Below are 13,078 nucleotides of genomic sequence, written 5' to 3'. Positions count from 1 at the left end.
CCCAACACAAAAAGTTTAAAAAGGTTTCATATTATACACGTAAAATTGGTTATCCATTTGTCGAAGATTAGATTTGATAGAATGTTATTGATAAAAAGGAGCTTTGGATCTCTCAGAATCATTGGCAGCAGAACTGCTTATTAAATGGAATGATCACACAAATGTGAAATACTTCCAAAACATGACAAATGTATGAGAAATGCTGTTTCTGGATGTAACACACAACTACAAATACATTATTCAAAATGAGCATGCCTAAGTTATTCAATTTTCAATCTTTTCAGTATAACTTTAAAATTGCCCGCACAAGAATCATAATTTGCCACCCTTTCTTTCTTAGCCTATGCGGTTAGCAGTGCTGCCTCACAGTCCCAAGATTTTGGATTCAATCCTACCCTTGGGCGACCACCTAGGTGAAGTGTGCACATTCTCTAGGTGCTCCAGTTTGCTTCCACAAATTAGGAGGATTGGCCATGCTGAATTGCTCATAGTGTCCAGGGATGTGTTGGCTTGGTGGATTGGCCATGGAAAATGCAGGGTTATAGGGATAGTGAGGGGTGGGGTGAGAGAGTCTGGTGGGATGCTCTTCAGAGGATCCGTGTGGACTTGATGGCTGAATGGCCTGCTTCCATGCCCACAGCAAAGCTGGCAAAAATTCAGCTAGCTATTTTCCTTTTTAAACCTAGCGAGTTGTTCAAACAAATTTGTGGATATAGATTCCAGGATCAGTACTATTAGCCCTGAGACCTAAAGCATAAGCAAATATCACTAAAGTAGTCTCTGAAATGAAAATAGAATTAATGGGTATGGTTAATCAATTGATACAATTTTGGAGTGGTGAGGATTATCAGAATTGATTTGGATTAGGGATCAGAAAGTATCATATTACTGAACACTAAACGTCTAAAGGAGCCATTTCGGTCCCCTACGGTTCACAAGTGATGTGTTTTTTTAAAAATACATTGATTATGTTGATGCTTACTTACATAGACAGTTGAATGGTAACATAACCATAGATTTTGCAAGTTGATATGAATCACTTCTCAGGGAGAAACAGTACAAAGAAAGCAGTATTTCTTCAACCAACTTACCGGCATGGTAAAATTCTCACTACATCATTTGGCTTGTAGCCTTCAATACAAACAGCACAATTATCAAAGTCTGATTCAGTTTCCTGGGGGGGGGGGGGGGGGGGTGAGAAAAGAACAAAGTCATTAAAGGGATAAAACTAAAAGTATGCATGACTAAATTATAAATCTATATGTGAATTATTGGTTCTTTACTTTTACTGTTTAAAAAAATTCAAAGATATAAAACAACATGCATTACTATAGGAAGCCTAGAACATACATTAGTAGAAAAGTCAAAGTCTCGGACAATCATTTGACTTATTATTCACTTTCGGCAGGGTGTTACTCATGCCCCCCTACACATTAACAGCGCAGAGGTGGAACGAGTGGAGACTGTCAAGCTCCCAGGAGTGGTCATCCACAACAAGCTTTCTTGGACTCATGTGGATGCACTGGTTATGAAGGCCCAACAATATCTCTTCTTCCTCAGGAAGCTGAGGAAATTTGGCATGACGGCGAATACTCTTGCCAACTTTTATCGATGCGCCATCGAGAGTATTCTGTCTGAATGTATCACTAACTGTATGGCAACCGTACCATTCAACAGAGACGGTTACAAAGAGTGGTGAACTCAGCCCAGATAATCACAAAGGCCAACCCCCATCTACAGAATCCGTCTACCAGGCTGTGAAAGGCTGCCAGCATTCTCAAAGATCCATCCCAATCTGGCAATGTTTTCCTACAACCTCTACCATCGGGGAGAAGGTGCAGAAACCCGAACACACGCCACAGCCGGTTTCGTAACTGTTTCTATCCTACTGTTGTTAGGATACAGAATGGACTCACAAATTCTTAATATTCACCAGTACCTGTGTTTTTGTTTTTGCCACTTCTTACCTATTATTTACTTATCTATGCTACTTAACTCTGATCTGCCCGTATTGCTCACAAGACAAAGCTTTTCACTTTGCCTCAGTACACAAGATAATAAATTAAATTCAACCTTTTGAACTAAGAAATTTGGGACAGCATAATACTGAAAAGAGAAAAGAACAAGGGCAACATCAGATTCCACTCATTTCCTAAAACTGTTCAAGATGCTAGAACCATCATGGAGCACAAATACAATGTCTAGCTACTTTTCATTAATGTAAATTGTCATCTTTAACTCACCCACTCTCACCTCCAACAATAAGCGCATGCAGTTCATAAAATTCTTTGTCACCAAGATTAGAACCATCTCATCAGCTTCCTCTGCCATATTCCTCATTTTCCCTCACTCACCAGATCAAACTTTCCCTAATGATACTTCCTGCCATAGCCTCTCATCCTTCTCTAGTATTTCTTCTATCTCACTCATAACCATTTGAGCATCTCATCCATAAGTTGCACCTCTGACTATCTTGATTCTATTCCCCCTAATTTGACCACCAATTTCCTTTTCTGGTATCCATGAGTTGATTTGGCCAAGAGTATTCTCTTTTCAGGAGCTATCCTCTCTGATAAATTTACCTTCATCACTACTCTTCTCACTCACCATCCTGACAAATAACAGCCCACTATCAATCTCCCTTTCTAAAGTCCTTAAACATGCTGCTGCTTTCAACATATGTGCACAAATTTCCTGGAACTCACTACCTCAATCCCTTCAATAATATTTCCACTGCTGTCTCAGGACCAAAACGCTTTCTCTAAAAATGATACTTACGACATCTTATCTCACTGTCCAAAACTGAACAATCCCTCTTCAACCTTCTTGACCTATCTCCAACATTTGACACAGAAAACCACTTCATCCTCCTGCAACACCCTTCCGCTGTTTTCCAGCTGTCTAAGAATGTGCTCACTTGGTTCTACTGTTATCTATCGCATTGCAGGAAGATGATCACTTGCAAATCTTTTCTTCTCACTCCCACAGCATTTCCTTTGGTATTCTCCAAAGTATCTATCCTTGCATTATCCACCCAAGAATCTGTCATACGCTGCCCCAATGTATTCATCTGAAAGGCAATTATGTTGCTTTCCATTATAGTTGCGATGTTCATTGTTGCTACATTATCAGGCAGCCTAAGGAGACATTCCCCTTAACTAAATATTCTGAAGCATGAACCCATTTTTTTGGTACCCACTCTAACCCCATTTACTAGCTATAGACTTCATCCTTGTCCTGGATAACAATGGAGACTAAACCAGATTGCTCGCAAATTTGATGTTATACTTGATAATGGGAAAACTTTCAAACATAACCACATCACCAAGATAGTCCATAATATTGTTGATTCCATGATAACTGCTTATGCCCATTTGCTGCTGAAACCCTGATCTACTTTTTTTTGTAATCTCAACACTTAATTATTCTGATCCACTGCTAAGTGATCTCCCACATTTCATTTGCTGTAAATTTGGTAATTAAAAGCTCTGATGTTGGAATCCTTACTCACACCACATCCCTTTCCTCAAACACCCTGCGCTTTATAGACGATAGTGACTTCCAGTCAAGCAATACCTTCTTAAAATTCCCATTCTTGTTTTGAAATCTTCCAAGGTTTCACTCCTCCCCAGCCATACAGCCTTCCAATACACGTACTCATCAGATTCTGGTCTCTTGAGCTTCATCAAACTTAATTTCTCCACCAGTGATTGCAGTGCTTTGAGCTATACATCCTCTAAGCGATGGAATTCCATTCTGTCAGCTCCTCTAATTCCCTACCTCTTTTCCTACCTTCTTAAAATTATTCCTTTGTTCAGGCTTTAGTCATTTACCTTTATGTGGCTCAGTGTTGTAAAGCGTTGCTCTATAATTCTCCCATGAAATTCCTTAGGTTCTTTTTTAAAACATTAAAGTCATTATATAAGCTATTGGTCTTGTGATAAAGTAGTGTTTTTTTTGTTGGTTTTACATAGTGTAGCAGTGGCTGGGATTCCTACTCCATTTTCTCAGCTAAAGCTGAAAAGTGAGGTGGTGACAGCAGTAGTAAGGATCTACTAGATAAGAATCAATTATATACAAAAGGAAAGAAAAATGCTGTTGCTTGCCAATTTTCTTAAGTGAACTACGTTAGAGTTGATAGTTTACTGTTCAAAGTGTCAAAAAGAAAATCTCTCTTTTGCTGTTGGATTCTAAAATCAAATAGGTCATTGAACTAGCAATATTGAAGTAATCCATGGAAGAATAACGATGAAGAGATGTGGTGGTCTATTATTTTTGTATATATTTATTCATGGGATATGTGCATCACTGACTGAGTATTCCTAATTGTACTTGAAAAAAATGGTACTAGTTAACTTTGTTAGCGTTGTCAATTGCAATACGTGAAACCTTTGTTATCAAGCACCAAAGCAAAATTCAATGAGCAAATTTCTTAAAAATGATTACCTTATCACCTTTCTTGATCGTTCTAATTTGAAGTTTACTAATTGCTTTCTTAGCAGCATCTCCAAGACGGCGCTAGCAAAAAAAAATTGTCTATTACAATAACAGTACGATAATTTAAGTATTAGGTAGCTGTTAGCATATGCTGTAGTTCAACATTCATGAAACTGAATGGATAAATTTGTTACATCAACACAGTATGCAATCATGTACTGAACCATGTAATCTTCAACTCCTCCCTTACCTAACAATGCACTGATCTCATTCTCTGGTGCATTTCTCCTGATCACTTGAAGGCTATGCTGTTAGTTATCTAAGCTCCATGCTGTATAATTTTAAGATCCTCTCCAATGTCTTTCTCCTCCTTAAGTACCCTCTTAAACTGGTCTGTGGCCAGGTTTTGAAGAACACCCAATACTATTTTTTTGAAAATTCAACATTACTTACAACTAAATCGGGTGTCCTGGGACCCTTTTCTACCTCGAAAAGATCATAAAAATGCAAGCCATTGCTATACTAATCGATGGCTTGACTAGGTTCAGAACAAAATAAGTGAGGATTACTAAATTTTACAAGGAGCACAAAGTGGTAATGGCATTTGTTTCTCACCTTAAGGAACGCTAAAATTCCACTTCAGGCCAAATTTTGCTTGGAAATCCAACCATAATGTTCTTACAGCATAGTTCTGCTTTGACTTTTATTTTATGCTTGCCAGTTTGCCTTTTTGTGGTTTGAAGGTTTCTAGCATTGCTGCTATTTTAGTGGATAAATTCCAAATAAGAACATCAAAATGCCTGCACCAGCTGCTTAAGACAAAGACAGATTAAGAGATAACATGGATTTAAATCTCAGTCTGGTTTAACTGGCAAAAATTTTCCAATCATCATTAAGATGGCCTCCTCAACCCTAGCTGTATTTGTGGCACTGGGGTTATCATATTGGAAACAGGCTTATTGTCTTCCACGAAAATGAAAAAAAAGTTAAAATACTGCATTGGTCACAGCAGGAGAAAGAGGGAAGCTAGCAAGCCCATGGTATTTTTTTCTGGATTTTCAAAGCATTACTTTTCTTCAGTTCAAATATTTCTTGGTTGTTCTGTTCTAAGTATATTTAGAGCACTTCGATGCATATTCCTCTCCTGCAATTTACCCAATATGACTCTCCGATGAACGTTCAAGAACATTTAAACATTGAAAACTAGTATATAATACACAGCTTCACCATCTAATTTAAAAGGCCAAATAGCAGAATGCAAAGTAGAGCAGTGTTTCACTCATTAGGCTGAGATTTTCATAACCAAATGTGGGTATGTGTAAGTGGATATGAAAGGAAAGGGATGCTCAGAAATTGATACGTCTGCATATGACCCATGAGATATACCCAGGTCACCTGCCAAAATAGCAATGACAAGATCTTTGTGCATCGTTAATCTGATATCTTCATTTAACACTAACCATTACAAACTTAAATATACCATACTTTGAATGTACATTGTAAAAGAGTTAGTACCAATAAAAAAGACATTTATTTTCCATCACATACTTTGTTTTATAATGCTCCCGTGAAGGTGTTACATAAACACTTATCATCAAAGGTCCCTCAATATTCAGGTGTTGTTCCAGAAAACATTGCTCATGTTCCCACAATTGCTTTTCCCTCCCACTTAGAGAACTATATCCTGTAATGTTCCAAAACTGGAGGTTTGTCTCCGATCATGATCTACGTCACATGTTTCTGTCAGATACTGTTTGAATATACTGTCAGCACCATCCTTTGACTCACTGACTACATACCTTGGGGTTTTAGCACTTCTGCTGATTATGTGTAAAAACATAAAACTTGACAATATGACCATGCAAGGCAGCTTTGTTTAAAAGATCATGAACAAATAATGCTTTTATGCTACTTGTGCTTTGTTTTTAATGGAATTAAATGAACACAATCAAAACTTCAAATTTGTCAAATGAATTTTGACAGTATTAACAATTCCTATTATTTGGCCAACTGTCTTGTAAACATACTTCAAAATCTTGTCTCCACTGATAAAAGCTAATAATTGTCTGACTTGTATACAAGTTGAGTTTGAGACTATTTTTAGCCAAAACCAAAAAGGATGGCTTATGCAAGTAATGTTTTTGAGGGGTTAGAACCCAGGTAGTAGTTCTTTAAATGCTGTGGTTGTGTTCCAGCAAAACCTTGCTGAATAGAAATTGCTTAAAAGAAATAATGGGAAAAGTGGGGTAAGGGGCAGCCCAACAAAAAAATATCACTCACAATTGCTCAAAAATCATCCAAAAGTCTAACGCAAAGTGTAGCACAGTCTGACTGAAGGTTGAAACCATCTTTATTAATGAAACAAAAGTAAACTTAAAAACAAAACATTTAAAAAATGCAAGAAAACTGCTCTCTGAACAGTACCTCTCATTGAAAGCTGCTCTGTCAGCAGCTGACACCAGCACATGTGCAGAATGAAACAAAGACCAACGCTGACGTTGCACATGTGCAGAACAACATGGAGATTTCAGTACATGCTCTTAAATCATGCAAACCGAACCCCGCTGGAATTGCGTTATTGCCAACAGAGGCAAGTGTTCTCGAAAACACTGTTCCCTAATTCTTCAGTGACATTATAGTCAAATTGCACTTCTGAAATGCACATTAGCCCAGAACTAACTATCTCATTACCAGCTGTTTATGACATCAGCTGGACACGGTTATCAGTTCAGAGACTGTTTTTGCCAACACCACTCCCAAAATTAACAAAATGTCAGAAAATATTTTTGGGAATTTTTTTTATTAAAAATACCTCCAGGGAGGCTTTTATAACAAAAGCTATATCCAAATTATACAATTTTAGTTTTTTTCATCACAGCATAGAATACACTTGAACAGTTGTCTTTGGTTGTGTACTATTCTTTTTATTCTTTATTCATTTCACAGCATGAGGGCATCGCCGGCTAGGCAGCATTTATTACCCATCCCTAATTGCCCAGAGGGTCAGCCACATTGATGTGGGTCTGGAGTCACATGTAGCCTAGACCAGGTAAGAATGGCAGCATCGTTCCCTGAAGGACATTCGTGATCCAGACCGGTTTTTCCGACAATTGACAATGGATTCATGGTCATCATTAGATTCTTAACTCCAGATATTTATTGAATTCAAATTCTGCTGTCTGTCATGGCAGGATTCGAACCCAGGTCCCCAGACATTATTTGGGTCTCTGGATTAACAGTCCAGTGATAAAACCACAAGGCCATCGTCTCCCCCGATTTATTCTATGATAAATAGAATAGCACCAGGATGCATTTGACTTATGTGGCAAGGTAGAAAATCAAAGATCTCTTTCCCTAATCCCTTTAAATGGTGTGGTTTGCTCTGGAAACAAAGCAACAACAGCAGAGGCCTTGTTGTCCAATTTACAATTGTCCCTGTTTTCACCTCTCAGGTCTTTCCAACTGTATGACACATAGTAATATCCAAGATATACTCTCTGAATAGATCCTGGTGTAGGTTTCTAAGACTGCTAAAGAAAAACTATTTCATTCAGGAGAGATCTTACCTATTACTTCTTTACACCAATTTGTTGTGTTTGAACTGTGACTGGTAGAGCAAATCCCACTGTAGTTAGGGTTTTAAAAAATATTCTTTGGTTCCTAGCTATTCGTCCCCATGGTAAAAATCAGGTCATGCGGCCATTTATTGAAATTAAAAACAGGTAACCAATTAACACTCTTTCAGAACGCAATTTCACCCTGAAAACATTATTGTGGCTCTCTGTCTTTCTGACCACTTATGGCTGAGTAAGCGCCATACAATTTGCCTTTCAAAAGACAGAAAATCACAATCCTCTTGTTTGACTATGCCAGTTAGAAAAAGACTCTGCAGGTTCTCCCCTGAAGGACAAAGATAACCGGGTGCAGGGGAGCACCATCAGATCCAAGTGATTGTCTAAATCACACACCAATCTGATTTTGAAATATTTTGCAGTTCTTTCACTGCTGCTTGGTTAAATCATGGAACTTCCTAATTAACATCTGTGGGAACTCCTACATCGTAGGGCTGCAGCAGTTCAAGAAGGTAGTTTTAAGAACAGTAAATTGTGTCCTTGACAGCAATACCCATACCTCAAATGAATTAAAAAAAATTATTGCAGGTATTACTAGTAGCAAATTTCATTAATTTTAAAAAATACTGGTACTCAGTTTTATTTCTAGGTTTACACTTCAGTTGTCAAATTGACAATATTTTTGTGACCATCCCCTCCCCACCTTTGTCATCAATAGTGTAACATAGAGCTTGTTCTTCTCTATGCAAAAGTCACAGCCATTTTATAATCTTGTGGAAAACATTAGCAAATAGACTAACCGATAATAAAATGGACATTTGGAAGACATGTTCTCCTTTCTAAACGCACTGTAGATGTATCTACATCACATGGATTGCAGTGAAACTGCTAACTTTTCATTCAATAAGGGATGGGCAACAAATAATGACCTAGCCAAAGGAATCGCCAAAGGAATAAAAATAAAGTTTGGCAAGAGCAAATTGAGAGGTCACTGACATAAATAATGAAAATGATCAAATCTGGAATTCAGAAGAATAGAACAGGCTATCACGGAAGTGATGGGGCAAATAATATAGGTTCATTTAAAACGTAAGCAAATTACAGAGATGTTATGTTGATAAATTTATTCAAGAAAAAGATGCAAGGTGACTTGAATGGAGCCCAAATGCTGAATGTACAGGTTGGACGAAATGGCTTGTTTTGTAATGTAGGTTTTATATAGAACTCATCACACTGACGGCCTGTTAAGTGCACTAATTACTTATAATTACTTTTAGCCAGAGGCTCTTGTGACACAGTGATAGCATTTCTTGGCTAAAAGGACCTGCTCCACATGTCTGAACAGACTGATTAAAAAAAACTTGCAGTTTATAGACCCACAGAAATGGTAGCTGAAAAGAAACTGCATACAGTTGATAGTTTATTTTCCAAACATTTTTTTGGACATGTTACAACACAGCTCCATGACCACCATTTCCTGAGCTGGTATTGGAATCCTAGAGGTAGGGACACTCTCTCTGTCCACAAGACCCTTAGTCATCAAATTTTGCAGATTGCATCACATGGAAATACAATTGAGAAGTGAATAATCTTTTCACCATGCTTCAGTGAGAATTGTGTACAACATTAAAAAACTGTATATATTGCAACAGAAAAAGAGTGGATCAAAATTATACTGTACAGCAGTTCCCCTGTACTCGCAGGGATATGTTTGAAGACCTAGTACTCTATTCCAACCATACCTCCCATGCAACTGACTAGTGCAAGATGGTGAAAATATTGTCAAAGGGGAGGTTTATGGACTTTACATGTTTAAAGTTAAAAAAAAATTCCCAATACTAAAAAGACAAATTTTAGTTGATAGAGAAAGAAAGTAATTTATTATTCAGGTGGTACAAGCATGGGTAGGTTGGAGAAATAAATACATTTCAGTGTATAAACACACCAAACAATAACTGGTTAGCATAAGCATGAAAACAAACCAAGCACCAGCTATTATTATTAAAGGGATATAATTTTAGGGAAAGGGCACTTATGCTAAATTTTCATTAAGAACACTTGCAGTCAGTTCTGGTTGCCAAATAATAAAAATAAACAACTTGAAGATGCAAAGAAGATTTACAATGATACGAGTAAAATGGAAAGTTCAGGTGAACTTAGAGTCCCTTTTCCCTTGAAATAAAACGTTGTTGTGCTAACTAGAGATTATGAAAAGATTTAATCAAGTGGATAGATAAAGAATATTTCCACTCATGCAGAAGTCCACAACCAGAGACCATTAATAGAAGATAACGACTAAGAAATCAAACAAATACAAAAGGAAGTTTTTTTACCCAAAGGAGGGGGAATAACAAGGTGCTCATTATCACAGTCAAAAAGTAAAGTCACCACAGTCCCAGAGGGCCACAGAGAATAATGGCTGATGTAAATGATACACATGTATTTAAAGGAAGGTTAGAAAGCATGAGAGATAAGGGAGTAAAGGATTAAATCATTAGAGTTAAGGAAGGAAACATTTGGGGGGGTGAGGTGGCATTGTTGCAGAGGGTTGAAGTGGATTTAAAAAGTGACATATACTTTTCAGATTCAGTTTCTTTACATCCAGAGTGGTAATTCTGTATTTTAGCCTTAATGAACAGGACTGCTTAGTGTACAAGAAATAAAAAAGTGAGAGATTATATCTAGTTTGCTTTGACAGACATCAGACATGAATCACAAGCTAATTTTTAATGCAGACCATGATTGTAAAAAGAGGCTGTTGGTTTTAAATTAATAGTCTTACTCAAAGTCACAAAATTAATTTGATTTGATATGATACTGATGATTCTCATCATTTGTGGAAGCAGTATTTCTAATTTGAAGTGTATGTCATTCTGCTATTGGATACTAATCAAATACATTGGGCATGCAAATATTGGTATTGCTTCTCTAACCCATTGAACTGAAGTTCAAAACTGATGGTGTACCATTATATCATTCAATTTGACTGTAATATTAGACCAGGGGACTTGTGTCTTAATTTAAATTCGTTGATGTCATGTCAAAGCACATGATAACTTAAAACAATCCAAATATTGCACATGCTGGTTGGGCGAAGAAACAATCACATATTAACCAACTGTAAGTACATAGTAACATCACTGTGATAAAATATTCTACAATATCACAGGGCATTATAAAATGAGACCTAGCCACAGGAAGAAATATTAGGACGAATGGCCAAAAGCTCAAGTAATTTTTAGCTTGTGTCGTATTTGGAGGCAGAGAGAATTCCAGAGTTTAAGTCACCTGCAAGTCAAGCTACAAATCAAAGTGTTATTAAATTGGGAATGTGCAAGAAACCAGAATTAGAGGAGTGCAAGTACAGGAGGATTTTGGGACTAAGGAAGTTACAGATTTTTGTTTTTAAATTTATTTCACAGGATGTGGACATCACTGGCTGAGCCAGCACTTACTGCCCATCCCCAGTTGCCAGAGGGCAGTTAAGTGTCAACCACATTACAGTGGGTCTGGAATCACAAGTATACTGAACCAGGAAGGGATGGCTGATTGCCTTTCTTGAAGGACATTAATAAGAAGTCGTCACACTATGGAGGAATTTGAAATGAGAATTTAAAAGAAACAGTAATTAGGAGGTAGTGCAAGAAAACAAATTATTGGGGTAATAGATGTAACAGCTAGTTGAGATACAGGCAGCAAAGTTTGGCTGACCTCAAACATACAAAGGGTAGAGTGTGGAAAAATCAGCTAGGATTGTATCACAATAAATTGGATTATAATAAAATGTACAGAAAAAGATTTCAACAGCAAAAGAGTTGAGACAGGGGAATGTTGTAGAAGCGGAAAAAGGTAGCCTTAAGGACAATGTAGATTTGCAGTTGACAGCTTAAATAGGACATCAAAGTTGTGAAGAGTCTGATCAATCTAAGATAGCTGCTATAGGTGAACAAAGACAGAACAGGTAGGAGGAGGGGAATAAGTCATTAGGAGTTGTAAACCCACACGATCATTCATTAAGATCATGACTGATTTGATGTGACATTTACTTCACTTCCAATTTTCCTTACAAACTTTGGCTCCCTTGTACGTCAAAAGATTATCTAATTCAGTTTTGAATACAGGATAGTGAAATTCTAAATTTCCTAAGACTAACAATTTTATGGGGCATGGAATTCTTCACCTCCATCTTAAATAGGATATATATTATTTTTAAACTGTCACCTAATTAGAGATTCAGCCAGACAAAACATCCTCCTCTTACCATCCACCAGGAGATGTGCCTCATGGACAAAATGAGTTGTGAGGGGGCAAAACTTGAGACAGTAGATAACAATAGAAAGATAGGAGTTCAGGGGTTAGGGTAGGTAAGAGTAATGAAGAAAGTGGTCATGCGGGCTACTGTAAGAAGATTCTTGACAGAGGCAGCTGATTTGATTGTCCACATCTTAATTGCTTCAACAGGAACAGCAAAACAATGCGAGATGGCAAAATCAAGGGAGCAGGAATGAATATAGCTTAGGAAATTTACATGTAGGAAGCAATTTAGAGAGAATTTCAGGATAGCAACCTGAGAGCATACACAACACAATTAGAGACTGAGGTCGAAACTGCCAAGGATGAAAAAATGTTACTTACTACTTAGGATGAGGAAAGGAAAGTAGTGAAGAAATTGTGGAGAGCAAATTTTTTAAAATCATACCTGGGAGGGCAATACAGAATAATAATATTAAAAGAGAAATGGAACAGGATTAAACACTCAAAAGGAGAAAAAGGTGCCAGAGAAATAGGGGAATCAGGTCAAGGTATGATCAGGATAAACACCATTCTGTCATGATGAGCCGATTGGTGTAAAATAGTCAGATAAGGATTGCTTCAAATGTCATCAACCTTGACTCAAATTTAGTGATGAAAATGTGTTGCTGGTTAAAGCACAGCAGGTTAGGCAGCATCCAAGGAACAGGAAATTCGACGTTTCGGGCCAGAGCCTTTCATCAGGAAGGGCTCTGGCCCGAAACGTCGAATTTCCTGTTCCTTGGATGCTGCCTAACCTGCTGTGCTTTAACCAGCAA

General features: G+C 37.5%; 1 protein-coding gene across 2 annotated transcripts in view; it reads right to left on the bottom strand.

The window, feature by feature from the left end:
• rnf150a (ring finger protein 150a) overlaps positions 1 to 13,078 on the bottom strand; it is a 137,916-nt gene that overhangs the window by 28,801 nt on the left and 96,037 nt on the right. For both annotated transcript variants that reach the window (XM_060851350.1, XM_060851349.1), the window contains exons 3-4: positions 4,447 to 4,518; positions 1,092 to 1,174 (exon numbers count right to left, since the gene is read on the bottom strand). In XM_060851350.1, coding sequence (XP_060707333.1) covers positions 1,092 to 1,174; positions 4,447 to 4,518 — 155 coding nt within the window. The remainder of the gene's footprint in view (positions 1 to 1,091; positions 1,175 to 4,446; positions 4,519 to 13,078) is intronic.

This window comes from Hemiscyllium ocellatum, chromosome 36 (assembly GCF_020745735.1).
Source record: "Hemiscyllium ocellatum isolate sHemOce1 chromosome 36, sHemOce1.pat.X.cur, whole genome shotgun sequence".
NCBI classification, from domain to species: domain Eukaryota; kingdom Metazoa; phylum Chordata; class Chondrichthyes; order Orectolobiformes; family Hemiscylliidae; genus Hemiscyllium; species Hemiscyllium ocellatum.
The sequence above is the reverse complement of the archived record's forward strand: the minus strand, read 5'-3'. Positions and strand labels throughout refer to the sequence as shown.